Genomic DNA, 16895 nt, shown 5'->3' on the forward strand with positions numbered 1-16895 from the left:
TGAAAGGGTGCATTTTAATTATTCTAAAAACTGAAAGTACTTTTAGTTCTACCAAGTGCTCTGGGTACATTAAAGAGAATTCTGTACGATATTAATTTCCACTGATCCACGCATCAGGAATACAACATTGTATATGTTGGTAGTTAAAGCAGAACTACACTGCATCTGAGCACCAGAAACCAGCAATGCTATTTAAATCATTTTTAAAATTTAAAGCAAACTCCCCCATCCATCCAGATGCTTGTGTTTTATTTTGCTGAGAAATCACTTTCAAAAACACCCCCCTAGAATTTCTGACCATGGGCATCTTAAATAAGGGCAGATAGCTCATGTAGCATTTACTTCCTGGAATCCATCTGCCCTTAGCTCAGGCATGCATCCAGGAGGGTGTGCTTGGCTGAGAAAGTTCCTCCTCCCTTCCTGAAGACTCCTAGGATGTATGACATCATATGCCTAGGCCAGAAACAAGGAAATGACTGAAGAAATGTAAAAAAAAAGTTTAAAACAAGTAAATAATTTCCTACCTATTTACTAATGCTAGCAGCATAAGGATTAAAAATAGTCAATGTTGATTGAGAGAGTGAAGTTCCACTTTAAGTAGTATGGTTTAGTTTTATTATACCCCTTTTTGGAGCCTTGGCATTGTTCCTGGTAGACCCTGACCATGACCACATCTGACCTGTGCCTGGCGCCATTAGATCCTATAAGCCTTTGTAAACACGGTCGGAGAATCGGTCGGAATGTGTCCTATCGGCCCGTGTTGTCGGATAATCCGACTGTGTGTGGTATGCATCGGACTGATTCCGTCGGACCCAATTTTCCAACTTGTTGGAAATATTTCCGACCAACTGGGCCGATCGGACATACTCCGATCATCTGTAGAGAATTCTGATCGGACAAAGTGCCACGCATGCTCAGATCAAATTCCTACATCAAAGCTATTGGCTACTAGCCTGAACGTAGTCCCGTCGTTATGAAATTACATCATCACGTTCTGATTATTCGGATTTTTCGACAACTTAGTCCGACTGTGTGTATGTAACAGTTTCGGACACAATCCGACGGACAAAATCCGACAGATTTGGTTGTCGAAATCTCCGACCGTGTGTACAGGGGCTAAGACATAAAAGACCCTTTCAAGCCAGCAGCAGAAATTATCTTTTTCTGCTAGTTAACAGCTCTTCCAATGTTAGAGATCCAGTCTAATGAATCCTGTAAATGCTTTTTGACAGTGTCTTTAAAACATGAAAGTCATTGTCGAGATAATCTGCAGTATTCCTTTTGCTTTACTGATTAGCTAATATTGTTATCTTTCCGCACTTTTCCTTTAATTTATAATAACATTTCTATTTCTTGAATACCCTTCACTGTATGGTGTCTGGAAATGCTATTTAAATGTTAAATCATTTCTTCTCTTTTCTCGTTTTTTTTGTCTAGACGTTGCCACTAAAGCTCTCCCTGTGAAGAAGTGGAAGTGACACTATTCCAGGAAATATGAACAAAACGAACTACAACATATATGATTCACATGTGAACTTTCATTGAAAGACTAAAAGTGATCTCACAATGAAGTAAAGCAGTCAAAAGAGCAGTGAAAAGTGCACTAACCCATAGAAGATATGGTTGGTGTGAGTTGCTGCATTTTTCATATTATAATTGCTCCTAACACAGGCCCCATTCACACCTGCACGTTGTTTTTTTGGCATTCACATTCAATTGAATGGGCTCCCCTATGCACAATAAATGCACCAAAGTAGCTCCTTTTTTTGGCAGTGAGCCTCACACATGTTTTTTAGTGCATATTTTGTCAATTTCTTGGCTAAAACTGCAAGTGTGATGCACATTTTGGCATGTTTTTTGTACATTTCCAGGAACATGTGCAGTAAGGCGTATTTCTGTGTGCATTCCAAAGGTTCAGTATTCAGTGTTTTTTAAGAGACTGACTGCAAACAACACACTCTAAACACCTATGTATGACAGATTACTGTGTAAGAAAAGGTACAAGAGTGCCTTACCCATGGCACAGCAGTGACAGGATGTGAAGCAAAAGTCAGGACGCAATCGGAATTTTCCTGTCCATGTATTCTTGCAGAGCATCCACTAGATTGTAGGTTGGAGAAAAACTGTTCCTTGAATCATCTACTACAGAGGCCCCCAAAAATTTTAAACAAAGGGCCAAATCATTGTCACACTGGGGCTGCAGCAAAAGTTAACAAAAAAAAGCCACAGGGTCAGAAGTCAGTGGACCTCCAAAATGCCCCTAAATCGGTATTCACTGGGAGTAAAAAAAAAAATGACCTTACCCCTGCGTCAATGGAGTAAAATGTAGAAAAAACTCCTGTAGAAGTACAATATTCCTCCAGGTCATTAAAAGGTAAAAATACCCCAGTGTCAGTGATCAGTAATACATGCCCTGCGTTGGTGGTCAGTAGGAGTAAAACATGTCTCTGCATCAGTGGGAGTAATAAATGCCCCTTTGTCAGTAGGAGGAATAGTGCCCATTGGTCAGTGGGAGAAATGCTGCTCCTATGTCAACTCTGTGTGCATGCAGGGTTTTCTTATTGGAGGGTCTCATCTGTGGAAACCAGAAGACCATGACCTAGTAGATTCTCTGTATGAACCCTGCCCTTAAAATATATATTTTGGTTGGGGTTGCTTTTTAATTTTCAGGAAATCATTTCACTTAAGGGGAAATAGTGACTTGCTCCTTTCAAAAACATATATTGCAAATAAGACTACAAAATTGAGACAAGCAACAAGCTTACATAGTATGTTACATGTACAGTACAGACAAATATATTTGAAAGGTACACAATTTGTGTGATTTCCAATAATGCACAATATTTTATCTATGTTACAATTTATATATTTGTGTTATATTTATATGTTTATAAAATATTATTTTTATATACAGTATATGTGTGTGTTGTGTGCATTAAAAAGGGTTTTCTACTTCATATGGTAAAGAATTTATGTATTTATTTGTTAATCAAAAGTGATGACCTTTATTAGTCCATATTGTGTGTTGTATTATTTATGTATATATATAATACACACACACACACACACACACACACACACACACACACACACGGCAGCTCCACAACTATCAACCTCTACAAGGCCTTATGGTAATATATATTAGATCTTCAGTCGAACAATGGGGGAATTTGGAAATCTGTACCTAGATGGGTCATGGGAAGCTCAGGTTATACAGGAGATTGCAGACATATCTGCATCAAGGCATGCTGTATTGCTGTATTTTTGGTTGCATTGCTAGCTATATGCTTGTCCGGTCAAAGATAAGAGCGTTGGGATGGGTTGGAAATTCAATCACTTTAGCAACTGATTGAGTGATATATAGAGCGAGTGATTGGTTTTGTTTCGTCTTTTAAATAAACGTTGGTACTGAAAGGGGATTTATACAGTCAAATTTACCATTTGTGTTGAATTGAATGAACTTTTCAGAAAACAGATTAATTAAAATGCCTGGATTGCATGGTTGCATGAAAAACAATGCACAGTGGGCTACATTTAAACGAAGTGTGTTTTCTATGATGAAGCTTTTTAAAACAAGTTGAATGGCTGAAGACCTTTAGATAGATAATACCAATGAAGCCAATATCACTTCAGGGGGATGCTAATGGAGGTATAGGCTAGGTAGTCAACAACTTCACTGTCCATTATTTTCTGTGCTCCAAAACCTTTTAGCTGATCTCCAGCTTTTAGTGAAGTTTAAAGTGGATGTAAACCCTCACATATACTCAATGAAGTGAACTGCCTCCGATTATACACAGGGATGAAACAAATCCTCCTACATTAGTTTTACATTTATAGCTGCAGTCTTTCCTTTTCTATACTGTTTAGAACGTGCACACCGTGTTACAAATCTTTCTTCCTCATTCAGCAGTGGGTGGGGAGTCTGGGCTTACACTGTGTGTAGGCACATAGGCAGGGGAACAAAGAAACTTGCAGAGCTGCAGTCTGAATAGAAAAACTCCCTGCTTATCGATCTCTAAGTTCCCTCCCCAACAAAAATTTTCAGCTGCTTTTATCTCGTGCGTTGGAGAACTTGTCAGAGGTTATCATGCTGATAACAGAGGAACGGAGCAGCAGAAAGACACGGCACTCAGAGATAAGTAAACACTACAGATATGTGTGCCCAGGTCAGATTTCATGAATGGGGTTTACATCCACTTTCAATTTTCTGGACCAAGCTGCTCCAAACACGTGATTTACTTTACTAAGACATGCATCAGCTCTCAGCACTCCCTGAAGCGTGCCCTCAGCAACATACAGTATTCAGTGCTATGTTCGGCAGTGGCATATAAACTTTCCATCTCACACCTAGAATAATATTAAGTTGGACTAAGCGTTACTCAGCCATTCACAGGGAGCTTTGCATTTTTTTTGAATGGCTAAGGCGAAGACTGTGACATCATCTGGCTATTATTAAGGCTACACGCCGAAATGCGTAAGTCTGTATTATTTTGTACCACACCTTAATACATTTATTCATTGCGGAAGATTGAGCTGTTGGCTTCCTTTCATCTACATGTTTGCTTGGGTGCTAGGAAGACACTACAAGCCAGTGCACCAACTGCTCACCACCTCAGGGAATTGCTACAGGTGTTTTCTACTATATTTAACTACTTCAATACACGGCATTTTCACCCCCTTCCTGCCCAGACCAATTTTCAGTATTCTGCGCTGTTACACTTTGAATGACAATTGCGCAGTCATGCAACACTGTACCCATATTACATTTTGATAATTTTTTTTCCCCCACGAATAGTTTTCTTTTAATGGTATTTGATCACCTCTGTATTTTTTGGGGGGTTTTTGAGCTATAAACAAAAAAGAGCAACAATTTGACTGGCAGGGAAGGGGTTAACACTAGTCAAAAAGGGGGGGGGGATTTGGGACTTTAAATGAGGCACATTATATGTACCTCCATTCCGAGTATGTAACCAAAAAAGGGGGGATGTGGGACTTTAAATGAGGCAATTAACTTGTGCAGGTAATGTGATTGGTAAACATTATTTATTTGTAACAATAATATAAAACATATAAAAAAAAGTATTTTCATATATCTGCACATACACATGCCAAAAACGTAATAGATGATACATATATGTCAACTTGGCAGCACATAAGAAATAGTAGGTAATGATAGAGTATAATACAAGTTATTCCCTATTAACAGGCATTGGTAACCCATATGCAACAGGGCTGCTATAAGATGGATGCACATGCACATGCACATGAGTGGTTAGAAACTACTCAATGAATTTTAAATGTATAATATATATATATATATATATATATATATATATATATATATATATATGGGCCAGTAAATAGGTAGTAAGCCAAGCTTGACTGAGCGCCCCATGGAAACTCGATGCGTTTCCATTCATCAGGAGTTGGGTACAGAAGTAAACTGTAAATACAAATGTATATGTAATATTAATTAATATGTCCTACCCCTTTAAGGGGAGGAAAGACCTCATGGGGAGAAAGAAATCTATACTCGCAGGTCGGCTACAACACTGTACTTGGTTGGCAGCGAGGAAGATGGGACCCCAAATGGTTGTCTGTTCCAGAGCTGAGGGAAACAACCCCAGCCAGGAAAGCACATGGAATGCTCCACTGCCACTACACATTCCACATGTGTGGGGAGGATTGCAAGTATGGTGTTCTGGAAAAAATATATGTAAAAAAATGTGAGAAAAATATAAAAGGTGAAAAAATTTGAAAAAAGTGAAAAAACATAAGTGTAAGTGAAAAATAAATAATTATGTATGATATGTGTATATTCTATTGAATGTTATGTGTGTATAAATATACATACATAATGGTACATGGGTGTATTAAATGTGTAAAAAAAAAAAAAAAAAAAAAAAGTCTGAAAAAAAGAAAAAATTGTGCATACCTTACGTGTATGTATATACAGTGAATGAGCTGTGTGTGTTGCCTCCCTGGTAGTCAAACACATAGTGAAATTGTAAGGCAATCAAGCTCACCTGCTTAACCACTTTCAGACCGGACCAATTTGCTGGTCAAAGACCAGACCACTTTTTGCGATTCGGCACTGCGTCGCTTTAACTGACAATTGCGCGGTCGTGCGACGTGGCTCCCAAACAAAATTAACGTCCTTTTTTTCCCACAAATAGAGCTTTCTTTTGGTGGTATTTGATCACCCCTGCGGTTTTTATTTTTTGCGCTATAAACAAAAATAGAGCGATAATTTTGAAAAAAACGCATTATTTTTTTGTAATAATAAATATCCCCCAAAAATATATAAAAAAACATTTTTTTCCCTCAGTTTAGGCCGATACGTATTGTTCTACATATTTTTGGTAAAAAAAAATCGCAATAAGCGATTATTGATTGGTTTGCGCAAAAGTTATAGCGTTTACAAAATAGGGATAGTTTTATAGCATTTTTATTAATAATTTTTTATTATTTTTTTTTTTTACTAGTAATGGCGGCGATCTGCGATTTTTATTGTGACTGCGACATTGTGGGGGACCCATCGGACATTTTTGACACATTTTTGGGACCATTGTCATTTATACAGTAATCACTGCTATATAAATGCAGTGATTCCTGTGTAAATGACACTGGCAGTGAAAGGGTTAACCAGGGCGTGGCAGTGTAGGGGTTAAGTGTTCCTAGGGGTGTGTTACTAACTGTGGGGGGGTTGGGCTTTCATTTAGTGTACACTGATCTCTGCTCCAATCACATGGAGCAGAGATCAGCGTCACTAGTTGCTAGGCAGAATGGAAAAATGTTGTTTATACAGCATTTCCTCCATTCGGCCGCTCCGTGAGACGATCGCGGGGATGCCCGCGGCGATCGAGTCCGCGGGTCCCGCGACCGGACTCACGGGGGTCCCGACCAGCGCGGGAGCGCGCCGCCGGCGGCGCGCTCCGATGGCACGGCGGCAACGAATATTGGACGTACATGTACGCCAATATGCCTGCCCGTGCCATTCTGTCGACGTACATCGTCGTGCGCTGGTCGGGAAGTGGTTAAGTAATCCAGGTATGGGGCGGGTCCCCGACCAACGTCATGCATTGATGGCGTCCCAAAGGGACAAAGGGTTCCTGCTGCCGTCATATCACTATGCGTGGTAGGGAAGTGGTTAAGTATAAACTTCCAATCCCAAACCTGGAACAAAATAAAGTTGGACTAAGCCATTCACAGGGAGCTTTGCATTTGTTGAATGGTTGAGGCGAAGATTGTGACCTCATCTGTCTGCCTTGGCCAATCAGAGGAAGCTTTGTATAATTCAGAAACTACAAAGCTTTGCAGCATTGTTAGGGAATATTTAAAACTGTCACTGGAGTTCCGGGTTCAACCTTCATCTGATTAATATCTGCATTAAATATATAGGTACTCCCCATAGTTGTGTGACCCTGGGTTTTCTCTGAACCCGTTGATTCCTACTCACAGAACTTACAATATTCTATACTGAGACACAGATATGCCGCGTAAACACGACCGGACTTTTCGATGGACTAGGTCCGACAGTCTTTCCAACGGTCTTTGCAGCGGAGGTCCGCCGGACTTTCAAATGAACGGACTTGCTCACACACGATCGCTCCAAAAATCAGACGGATTTAAACGTGATGACATACGACCGGACTAGCATAAGGAAGTTCATAGCCAATAGCTGCCCTAGCGTCGGTTTTCGTCCGTCGGACTATCATACAGACAAACTGATTTTTCGACCGGACTCGAGTCCGTCGGAAAGATTTGAAACATGTTTTATTTCTAGGTCTTTCTGACTTTTGGGGAAAAAAAAAGTCCACTGGAGTCCATATACAATCGTAATATCTGACGGATTCATTCCTAGCGGACCTAGTCCATCGAAAAGTCCAGTCATGTGTACGTGGCAATACACTTCTATATACTCTGTGCAGTGATTTGCAGTATGCCCTTACATGATAAACTAGAGAAATAATCAGACATTTTTCCTTTGACCCTAGTCAGCTGTTCTATACATACAAATTCAGTTTGGATTGTAAATTTCCCTTTATTACACCAGTTTTTTATTTGTTATACAAGGTAATAATGTAGTAAATTTGCAGTTTTCTTCAGTTTAAGTATTATTAGATTGCTCCTCCAAGCTATAATATGACTTCATTATTCTACAGCTCAGTGTAGACATGAAGACATTCCTTCCCGGAGGGGATGGTGTGGATTGCATTCAGTACAGTGTTGTATTTTATTCCTAGGCTTATGCTGCACTCTAGTGGTCCCTCCAATCTCTTTTAGGAAGATCGTTTTTTCTATCATATAACCAAACTATGAAAGTAAGGCTCTAATTGTAATCAAAGTATTCAAAATATATTGAAGTATGTATTCTCAACTTATTTTTGCTGCTGTGATCTGATTTCCTGTGGCTACATTCATTCTCCACCGCCCCGCTGTATGTTGGAACATAGCCACTCTCTCTTGCCCGCTCCTGAGATGGACTATGAATTACATGTGATTTTAGGCCTCCATTACTGAAAAAAATTGAAATCCAATTAATTAAAGGGGTGGGCAAGGAACAGTCAGGCTCAGGAGGAAGGAGACAGATAATGCTGGAAATCCTTTAAATAATGGTGCAACATTAAAAATGGTAATGAACAAATAGATGTACATATTAAGCAAATAATCAGAGTCACAACGAATGTTATCTGAATGTAAAGAAAGAATTCCCAAAGTGAATAAAAAATTGATTATTCAAAATGTCCAATATATTGATTAAATTAATCTTCATATTAGAACATCATAAGGAGTGAATCCAGAAAGTAATGGTTAAGTGAATGTCCACGTGTGTATATTAAATACAAATTTCCAGGGCAATCAGTGATCCACCACCAAGTAGATAGCGAATATGTTTACCAGAGTTTGAGTCAACCAAGCGTTTTGTACTTATTAAGAAAAAACAAGTATACTCAAGCGCAAAAATGGATAAAAAATAATAAACGGTAAGACTGGAAATCAAAGAAAACAGCTGCAAATACTCCCAATAGGTCAGCCAACCAAAATAAAATGAATATAATAAATATGTTAATTTAAAGATACACACTCCACAAACCCTTTCCCTAGTGTATCATCACAGCGCTGTGAATAGCTCAATATTTTATCTCTTAGCTGCCACTTACCAAACAATGTCATATATAAATAGGTGCAAACAAAAATAATAATAAATTTCCAAAAAACTAATTAATTAGTTGCACGTGGCGCTATAAACTGTGTACCTTTCAGTGCACAGAACCTCACCTCCTCAGTGATCTTATCTAAAATCATAAATTGTCAAAATCAATAACAAAATATATAACTATTAATCACTCAGTGAATACCCAAATATACATTTAGATTACACATATAGTGAAAACTACATATAAATGAATGTGAATATAGTCCATCCACCACACAATATTCAAAAAAGCATCCAGATTACAGAAAGTCTTTCTATAAATGCATAAGAAGAGTATCCGGTGTTCAGATTCCTTTCTACAAGTGACTCCTTCACCACACCAACCGTGATTTCTACTCCCCCCTTCGTGAAAACACTCACCGACTGCTAAGCCTTACACTCTCGTGTGAGGCTCAAGGGCTTTCAAATGATCTCTCAAGATGGAATTCAGACCCCAGCACATCCGATTGGAACTTCTCCACTTATACACTTCATTGTATAAATATATACCTCAAAGAGAAATCACAGAGGGAGACCCCAATAGTGTAATACTGCAAACACTCTTTAATGTGTAAAAAATCTCACTCCTTATGCACTCACATGAACTTAAAAATGCAAAATCACTTCAAGAGAGTAAAAAGACTCGCTTCACAACTTCACTCCACAATACTACTCTGAATACGTCGGGGCATTGGTGGTCACGGCGGACTCATAAGATACGATACTGTATCGTTTGATCTCACCCCTCCTCGTACGTCCCGCCTGGTCCCACACAGCGGGTTTATTCGAAAAAGGGCGCCTTCAAGTCAGATAAAACAGTCCTCTCAGTCCTGTGCCTCCTTCCCAGCTCCGTGTATGTCAGCTCAAAAGTCTCCAGATAGCCACGCCCCCGACATGTTTCGTCACATCAGACTTAATCCCATGATTAAGTCTGATGTGACGAAACATGTCGGGGGCGTGGCTATCTGGAGACTTTTGAGCTGACATACACGGAGCTGGGAAGGAGGCACAGGACTGAGAGGACTGTTTTATCTGACTTGAAGGCGCCCTTTTTCGAATAAACCCGCTGTGTGGGACCAGGCGGGACGTACGAGGAGGGGTGAGATCAAACGATACAGTATCGTATCTTATGAGTCCGCCGTGACCACCAATGCCCCGACGTATTCAGAGTAGTATTGTGGAGTGAAGTTGTGAAGCGAGTCTTTTTACTCTCTTGAAGTGATTTTGCATTTTTAAGTTCATGTGAGTGCATAAGGAGTGAGATTTTTTACACATTAAAGAGTGTTTGCAGTATTACACTATTGGGGTCTCCCTCTGTGATTTCTCTTTGAGGTATATATTTATACAATGAAGTGTATAAGTGGAGAAGTTCCAATCGGATGTGCTGGGGTCTGAATTCCATCTTGAGAGATCATTTGAAAGCCCTTGAGCCTCACACGAGAGTGTAAGGCTTAGCAGTCGGTGAGTGTTTTCACGAAGGGGGGAGTAGAAATCACGGTTGGTGTGGTGAAGGAGTCACTTGTAGAAAGGAATCTGAACACCGGATACTCTTCTTATGCATTTATAGAAAGACTTTCTGTAATCTGGATGCTTTTTTGAATATTGTGTGGTGGATGGACTATATTCACATTCATTTATATGTAGTTTTCACTATATGTGTAATCTAAATGTATATTTGGGTATTCACTGAGTGATTAATAGTTATATATTTTGTTATTGATTTTGACAATTTATGATTTTAGATAAGATCACTGAGGAGGTGAGGTTCTGTGCACTGAAAGGTACACAGTTTATAGCGCCACGTGCAACTAATTAATTAGTTTTTTGGAAATTTATTATTATTTTTGTTTGCACCTATTTAAATATAATAAATAGTTTTGCGCTATCTTCAAACAAAGTGCCAAGTGCTTAATAGAAAAGAGTGTATGAGATTATTCAAATATTTGCATATATTCAATTATCCCAAAAAACCAAGGATAATGATAAACTTTCTATAGTATGACACACACCAACAAGGTCTCACGTGCTAAAACCAAAGTGCTAAAAAGTGCCAAGTGCTAAAAAAAGAGCTACATATTATAACCTTATAAATAAAGGGTATCAAGAGGGGAAAAAAAACACATATGTATCCCAGGATTACCCCAATCCTCTTGTGATCAACTAATATTGAATATAAAAGTGCCAACGTGCAATAAAAAAAAAATATTATATATACATACAATATAATATATATATATATATATATATATATATATATATATATATATATATATATATATACACAAATATACATAAATTAAATAAAAAATATATATAAATATATCTGCACCTAAAAACTACCATGAATTCATTCTCCAAAATATATAATATAAGCTAAAAAAATAATAATATTTGAATGATGTTCACTATAGTGTCTTTCTCCATGTGGTCTGTGACATGGACATGTTACTTTGTTTGATCTATTAAACATGAATTTTAACCTAGTTGCTTTCACGCTGGCCATGGCCTCATTTAAAGTCCCAGACCCTTTGATATATTGTCCGTATTTAGGGATGGAGGCATGTGTATTGCGTGCCTCATTTAAAGTCCCAATAATTCCCTTTTCTTGTTTGATAATAATGATTTTAGTGTATTTTTTGTGAAAATATCGGTTTGATATTTTTAGGGGAGCTCTGTCACAGAGGCTGTGTGGGGGCCCCGTGATTTCTAACAGCAGCCCTACATTTATTATCAGTTATTGATAATTTTACTATACTTTTTTTGTCACAATGGGGCCTGAATGCTTGTAGTAGTCTAACATACCATATTAATTGAAAATCTGTGCAGGCCAGAGGTTACAGTGAGGGAAAAAATTATTGGATCCCCTGCTGATTTTGTACGTTTGCCCACTGACAAAGAGATGATCAGTCTAAAATTTTAGACACATTTCAAAAAGTTAAAAATTGATTTGCATTTTAATGAGTGAAATAAGTATTTGACCCCTTCGCAACAAATGACCCTTGATGGCAATCACAGAGGTCAGATGTTTCTAGTTGGCCATTGGGATTGCACACATCTCAGGAGGGATTTTGTCCCACTTCTCTTTGCCGAGTCCTCTCCAATTCATTAACCTTTCGAGGCTGACATTTGGTAACTTCAGTTCTCTCCACATATTTTCTATAAGATTAAGGTCTGGAGACTGGCTAGGCCACTGCTTTTTCTTGAGCCACTCCTCTGTTGCCTTGGCCGTGTGATTTGGCTCATTTTCATTCTGAAATACCCATCCACGACCCATTTTCAATGACCTGGTTGAGGGAAGGAGGTTCTCACCCAAGATTTCACGGTACATGCCTCTGTCCATCATCCCTTTGATGCAGTGAAGTTGTACTGTCCCCAAGGGGCGGACTGACCATTAGGCCAATCGGGCACTGCCCGAAGGCCTCATGCCACTAGAGGGCCCCATCAGGGTTGCCAGCCTCAGTAAAACCAGGGACAGTATGTAAAAATTAGTTTTTTTTTACTTCTGTCTCTGAAATTTCCCTTACCGACATCCTTTTAGTCTAAAAATCCAGAGATTATAGCTGCCCCACCTCTCCAGTACCTTCTCAGCCAATAGAAACATGTCTGTGTTTACTGTGTGATTGTATACTGTGTGTGTGTGTGTGTGTTTGTGTCTACTGTGTGGCCTCATAATCTCTGATTGCCTGGAGGCCCCATAATCTCCTATTGCCCAGGGGCCCCATGAGTTGTCCGTCCACCCCTGCTGTACCCTTAGCAGAAACACACCTCCAAATCATAATGTTTCCACCTCCATGTCTGACGGTGGGGATGGTGTTCTTGGGGTCATGGGCAGCATTCCTCCTCTTCCAAACACGGTGAATTGAGTTGATGCCAAAGAGCTTGGTTTTGGTCTCATCTAACCACAGCACTTTCATCTAGTTCTCCTCTGAATCATTCAGATGTTCATTAGTAAACTTAAGGTGGGCCTGTACATGTGCTTTCTTGAGCAAGGGGACCTTGCAGGAGCTGCAGGATTTCATTTCTTCACAGCGTAGCGTGTTACCAATTGTTTTCTTGGTGACTATGGTCCCAGTTGCCTTGAGATCATTGATCAAGGTTCTTCCGTATAGTTCTGGGCTGATTCCTCACCGTTTTCATGATCATTGAAACTCCATGAGGTGAGATCTTGCATGGAGCTCCAGACAGAGGGATATTGACAGTTATTTTGTGTTTCTTCCATTTTTGAATAATCACACCAACTGTGCTGCTTGGAGATGGTCTTGTAGCCCATTCCAGCCTTGTGTAAGTCTACAATCATGTCCCTGACATCCTTGGACAGCTCTTTGGTCTGGGCCATGGTAGAGAGATTGGAATCTGATTGCTTCTGTGAACAGGTGTCTTTTATACAGGTAACAAGCTGAGATTCGAAGCACTCCCTTTAAGAGAGTGCTCCTAATCTCAGCTTGTTACCTCTATAGAAGACACCTGGGAGTCATAAATCTTGATGATTGATTGGGGATCTAATATTTATTTCACTCATTAAAATGCAAATCAATTTATAACTTTTATAAATGTGTTTTTCTGGATATTTTTGTTGTTATTCTGTCTCCCACTGTTAAAATAAACCTACCATTAAAATTATAGACTGGTCATTTCTTTGTTCGCGGGCAAATGTACAAAATCGGCAGGGGATCAAATACTTTTTTCCCCTCACTGTATTTATTGACAATACTTTTTCTCAAAAGTTAGCTTTTTTTTTTACATTTAAAGCAGAATCTAAGCACATTTCACATATACTAATATTACAGTTGGCTCAACCATAGAGACAAAAGCACCCATAAAGATAGGCACCACATCCCCAAATATAAACAATATGATAAATGGAAGGTAAATAAGGATTTTAATGGTGCTGACTGTCAATTTTTTTTTTTTTAACAATATACAATACAAAATGTTATATAGATTTATTCAAAACATGATTAAAAATGTAATAATTTAATTTTTAATCATGTTTTGAATAAAAATTATATAATTGTACTGTATATTGTTTTGACAGCACCGTTAAAATCCTTATTTACCTTCCATTTATAATTTAGAATTTCACATATACTGTATACTAATATCCATTGTTTAATACCTTTTGTGCTACATAGCGGGACTCCACGGGTCCCAAATACTTGAAAGAGATCTGAGCATCTGTGCATGTGCTGGATTTTTCAAAATGGCAGCAACAGTGTATCTAAAGCCCTTTCCTTTTTTTTTTTTTTCCTTTTTAGGATAAAGTGATGAGCAGTTAGAACCCCAATTAATATGTATAAATTAATACTAATACGGTCAGGGGATCAGCTCGCATCCACACTCCCTCCTAATCTCCAACCCACCAGCCTTGCCCAGCTGAACATCAATGCAAGTTGAAGCCTCTGTTGAAGTTGGCTGTGTCCAATGAAACTGGCTAGGTGGATGTGTGACCTCTTTTTCTGTAGGTGTAGTGTCCCCTGCTGTTCTTATCTGATGAATAAGGATGTATTTTTAAAAATTTTCCACAACTCTTGGATGTTTATGGCCTTTTTTTATTAAATGAAGGTTCCGGCGAGTGATTTTTTTTTGTCATCTGTTGGATTCATTTGGCCGTTGGTGGCAAATGACTTTCTAAGATTGCTTCCTGGTGGTCCCTGCTGAAGTATACATTATTGGCATACATCTCATTACTGTTAATTACTTTTATCCTCTCAGTTTTAGGTCCATGTTAAGTACAGTGTGTGTTTGTTTAAAACTATAATACCTTCTTTGTACATCGCCGCTGTATTGGCACATGTCCTCCCTCTGCTAGCTTGCATATGTCAAAATGGAATGTCAGCCCTCCCCCTGTACTCCCTTAGATAAGGAAGGAGAGCATAGAGAGAACACACAACGCACAGCAGCACTGTGCAAAGAAGGTATTTAGGATTATAATTTTTTTTTTTTAAACACACACACTGTACTAAACTTGGATCAAAAGCATAGAGGATAAAAGTAATTAATATATGTGACTTTACAGCCACTTTAAATTGTTTAACCTAAAAAAAAAATAGAGATCCCATTCCCTTAAAGTGCCTGTGCTGTGAAACCTGCCCCTCTCTAAACTGATCCTTTCTGTGTCCCCCTTTCTGTGCTGACCATGATAATCAGGGCTGCTGAGCCCCGACCACCGTGGTCAGCGTGAGCATACATCCCACCGTCATCCATAGCTCTCCTCTCTCCCCTTAAAAAGCTATTTGCATGCCTAATTTTTTACAAAAGACTTATACAGTGTGCTATGCCTGCCTTTAATAGAGGGGCTGCCAGTGATTTATACTTTTGAGTTAACAACCACTTTAATAGATGTTACTTTACAACCACAGGGGAATCGTTTTATTCAAGGCAGGAGGAGTGGAGAGGGGAGGAGATCGATTCACAACACAAACAATAGAGATACAGAGATGCTGAGCACAGAGCCGGATGAGGGAAGGAGGTGAACTGACCAAGCTATCATGGATCAGCAGCCATGATTAACGTGGGCAGTCCATATAGGGGAACACAGGATTAACCAGGTATTGTAGAACATGGAAAGGGACAAATGACACTACAAAAGCACTGTGCTATATATCATACTTTAAAGAAACAGGAGCATTTATTATTTTATTTTTAGGGTTACAACCGCTTAAGTGTGAAATCACAGGATAACTCACCTTTGAGATACATAAGGAACTGAAATAATATGCCTGGATTAATCCTCTCTGAATACAAAATACTCCATTCACTGCTGTACTCCATTAAAGTTATGTGCATAAGTAGCTGAAATGAAATACCTAGGTTGGATCCACAGCACTATACACAGCACTCTACCTTAATCATATACTGCATGGCCACAATAATGGTGGTGGTAGCTGAATCAAAAAAAAAAAGTTTTACCTTTAGATACATTTTAAATGATGTAGATCAGGCATGTCCAAAGTCCGGCCCGCGGGCCAATCGCGGCCCGCGGCCCGGTTTTGAACGGCCCGCCTCGTAATCTAAACATATATATCTTTTGTGGCCCCCGGCGATCTCCCAGCGCCGGGGCCACAAAAGATATATAGTCTGGTTGCATTGGAGATAGGAGGCTGTACGAGCGCCGTGCACACAGGTGTATTTCCTGTTTACACGGCAGCCTCTGTAATAGGAAGTCCCATCTCCGCTATTGGACGACTGTTCTGTCCATCAAAGGAGGCGGGACTTTCTCTTAAAGAAGCCGCTGTGTAAACAGGAGATTCTCCTGTTCTTTGGCGCTCGTTCAGCCCCCTCCATGTCCCCTCCAAGGCTGCACTGATGGCAATGGTAAGTACATTCCTGGCTAATGGTGGCTGCATTCCTGGCTAATAGTGAGTGAAATCTTGGCAATGGTGGCTGCATTCCTGGCAATAGTATGTGAAATCCTGGCTAATGGTGGCTGCATTCCTGGCTAATAGTGAGTGAAATCATGGCTAATGGTGGCTGCATTCCTGGCTAATGGTGGCTGCATTCCTGGCTAATGGTGGCTGCATTCCTGGCTAATATTGGCTGCATTCCTGGCAATGGTGGGTGCATTCCTGGCAATAGTAAGTGAAATCCTGGCTAATGATGGCTGCATTCCTGGCTAATGGTGGCTGCATTCCTGGCAATAGTATGTGAAATTCTGGCTAATGGTGGCTGCATTCCTGGTTAATGGTGAGTGAAATCC

At 39.4% G+C, this 16895-nt stretch overlaps 1 protein-coding gene across 1 annotated transcript in view; it reads left to right on the plus strand.

Annotated features, from left to right (window-relative positions):
- Window positions 1–2957, plus strand: part of EVC (EvC ciliary complex subunit 1) — a 161923-nt gene extending 158966 nt beyond the window's left edge. Inside the window, exon 20 of the mRNA XM_077477800.1 lies at window positions 1438–2957. Coding sequence (XP_077333926.1) covers window positions 1438–1478 — 41 coding nt within the window. The 3' untranslated portion in view covers window positions 1479–2957. The remainder of the gene's footprint in view (window positions 1–1437) is intronic.
- The last annotated feature ends 13938 nt before the right edge of the window (window positions 2958–16895 follow it).

The sequence above is a fragment of the Lithobates pipiens genome, unplaced genomic scaffold (genome assembly GCF_037356315.1).
Source record: "Lithobates pipiens isolate NorthernLeopardFrog02 unplaced genomic scaffold, aLitPip1_a1.2 Scaffold_13, whole genome shotgun sequence".
Lineage (NCBI taxonomy): Eukaryota > Metazoa > Chordata > Amphibia > Anura > Ranidae > Lithobates > Lithobates pipiens.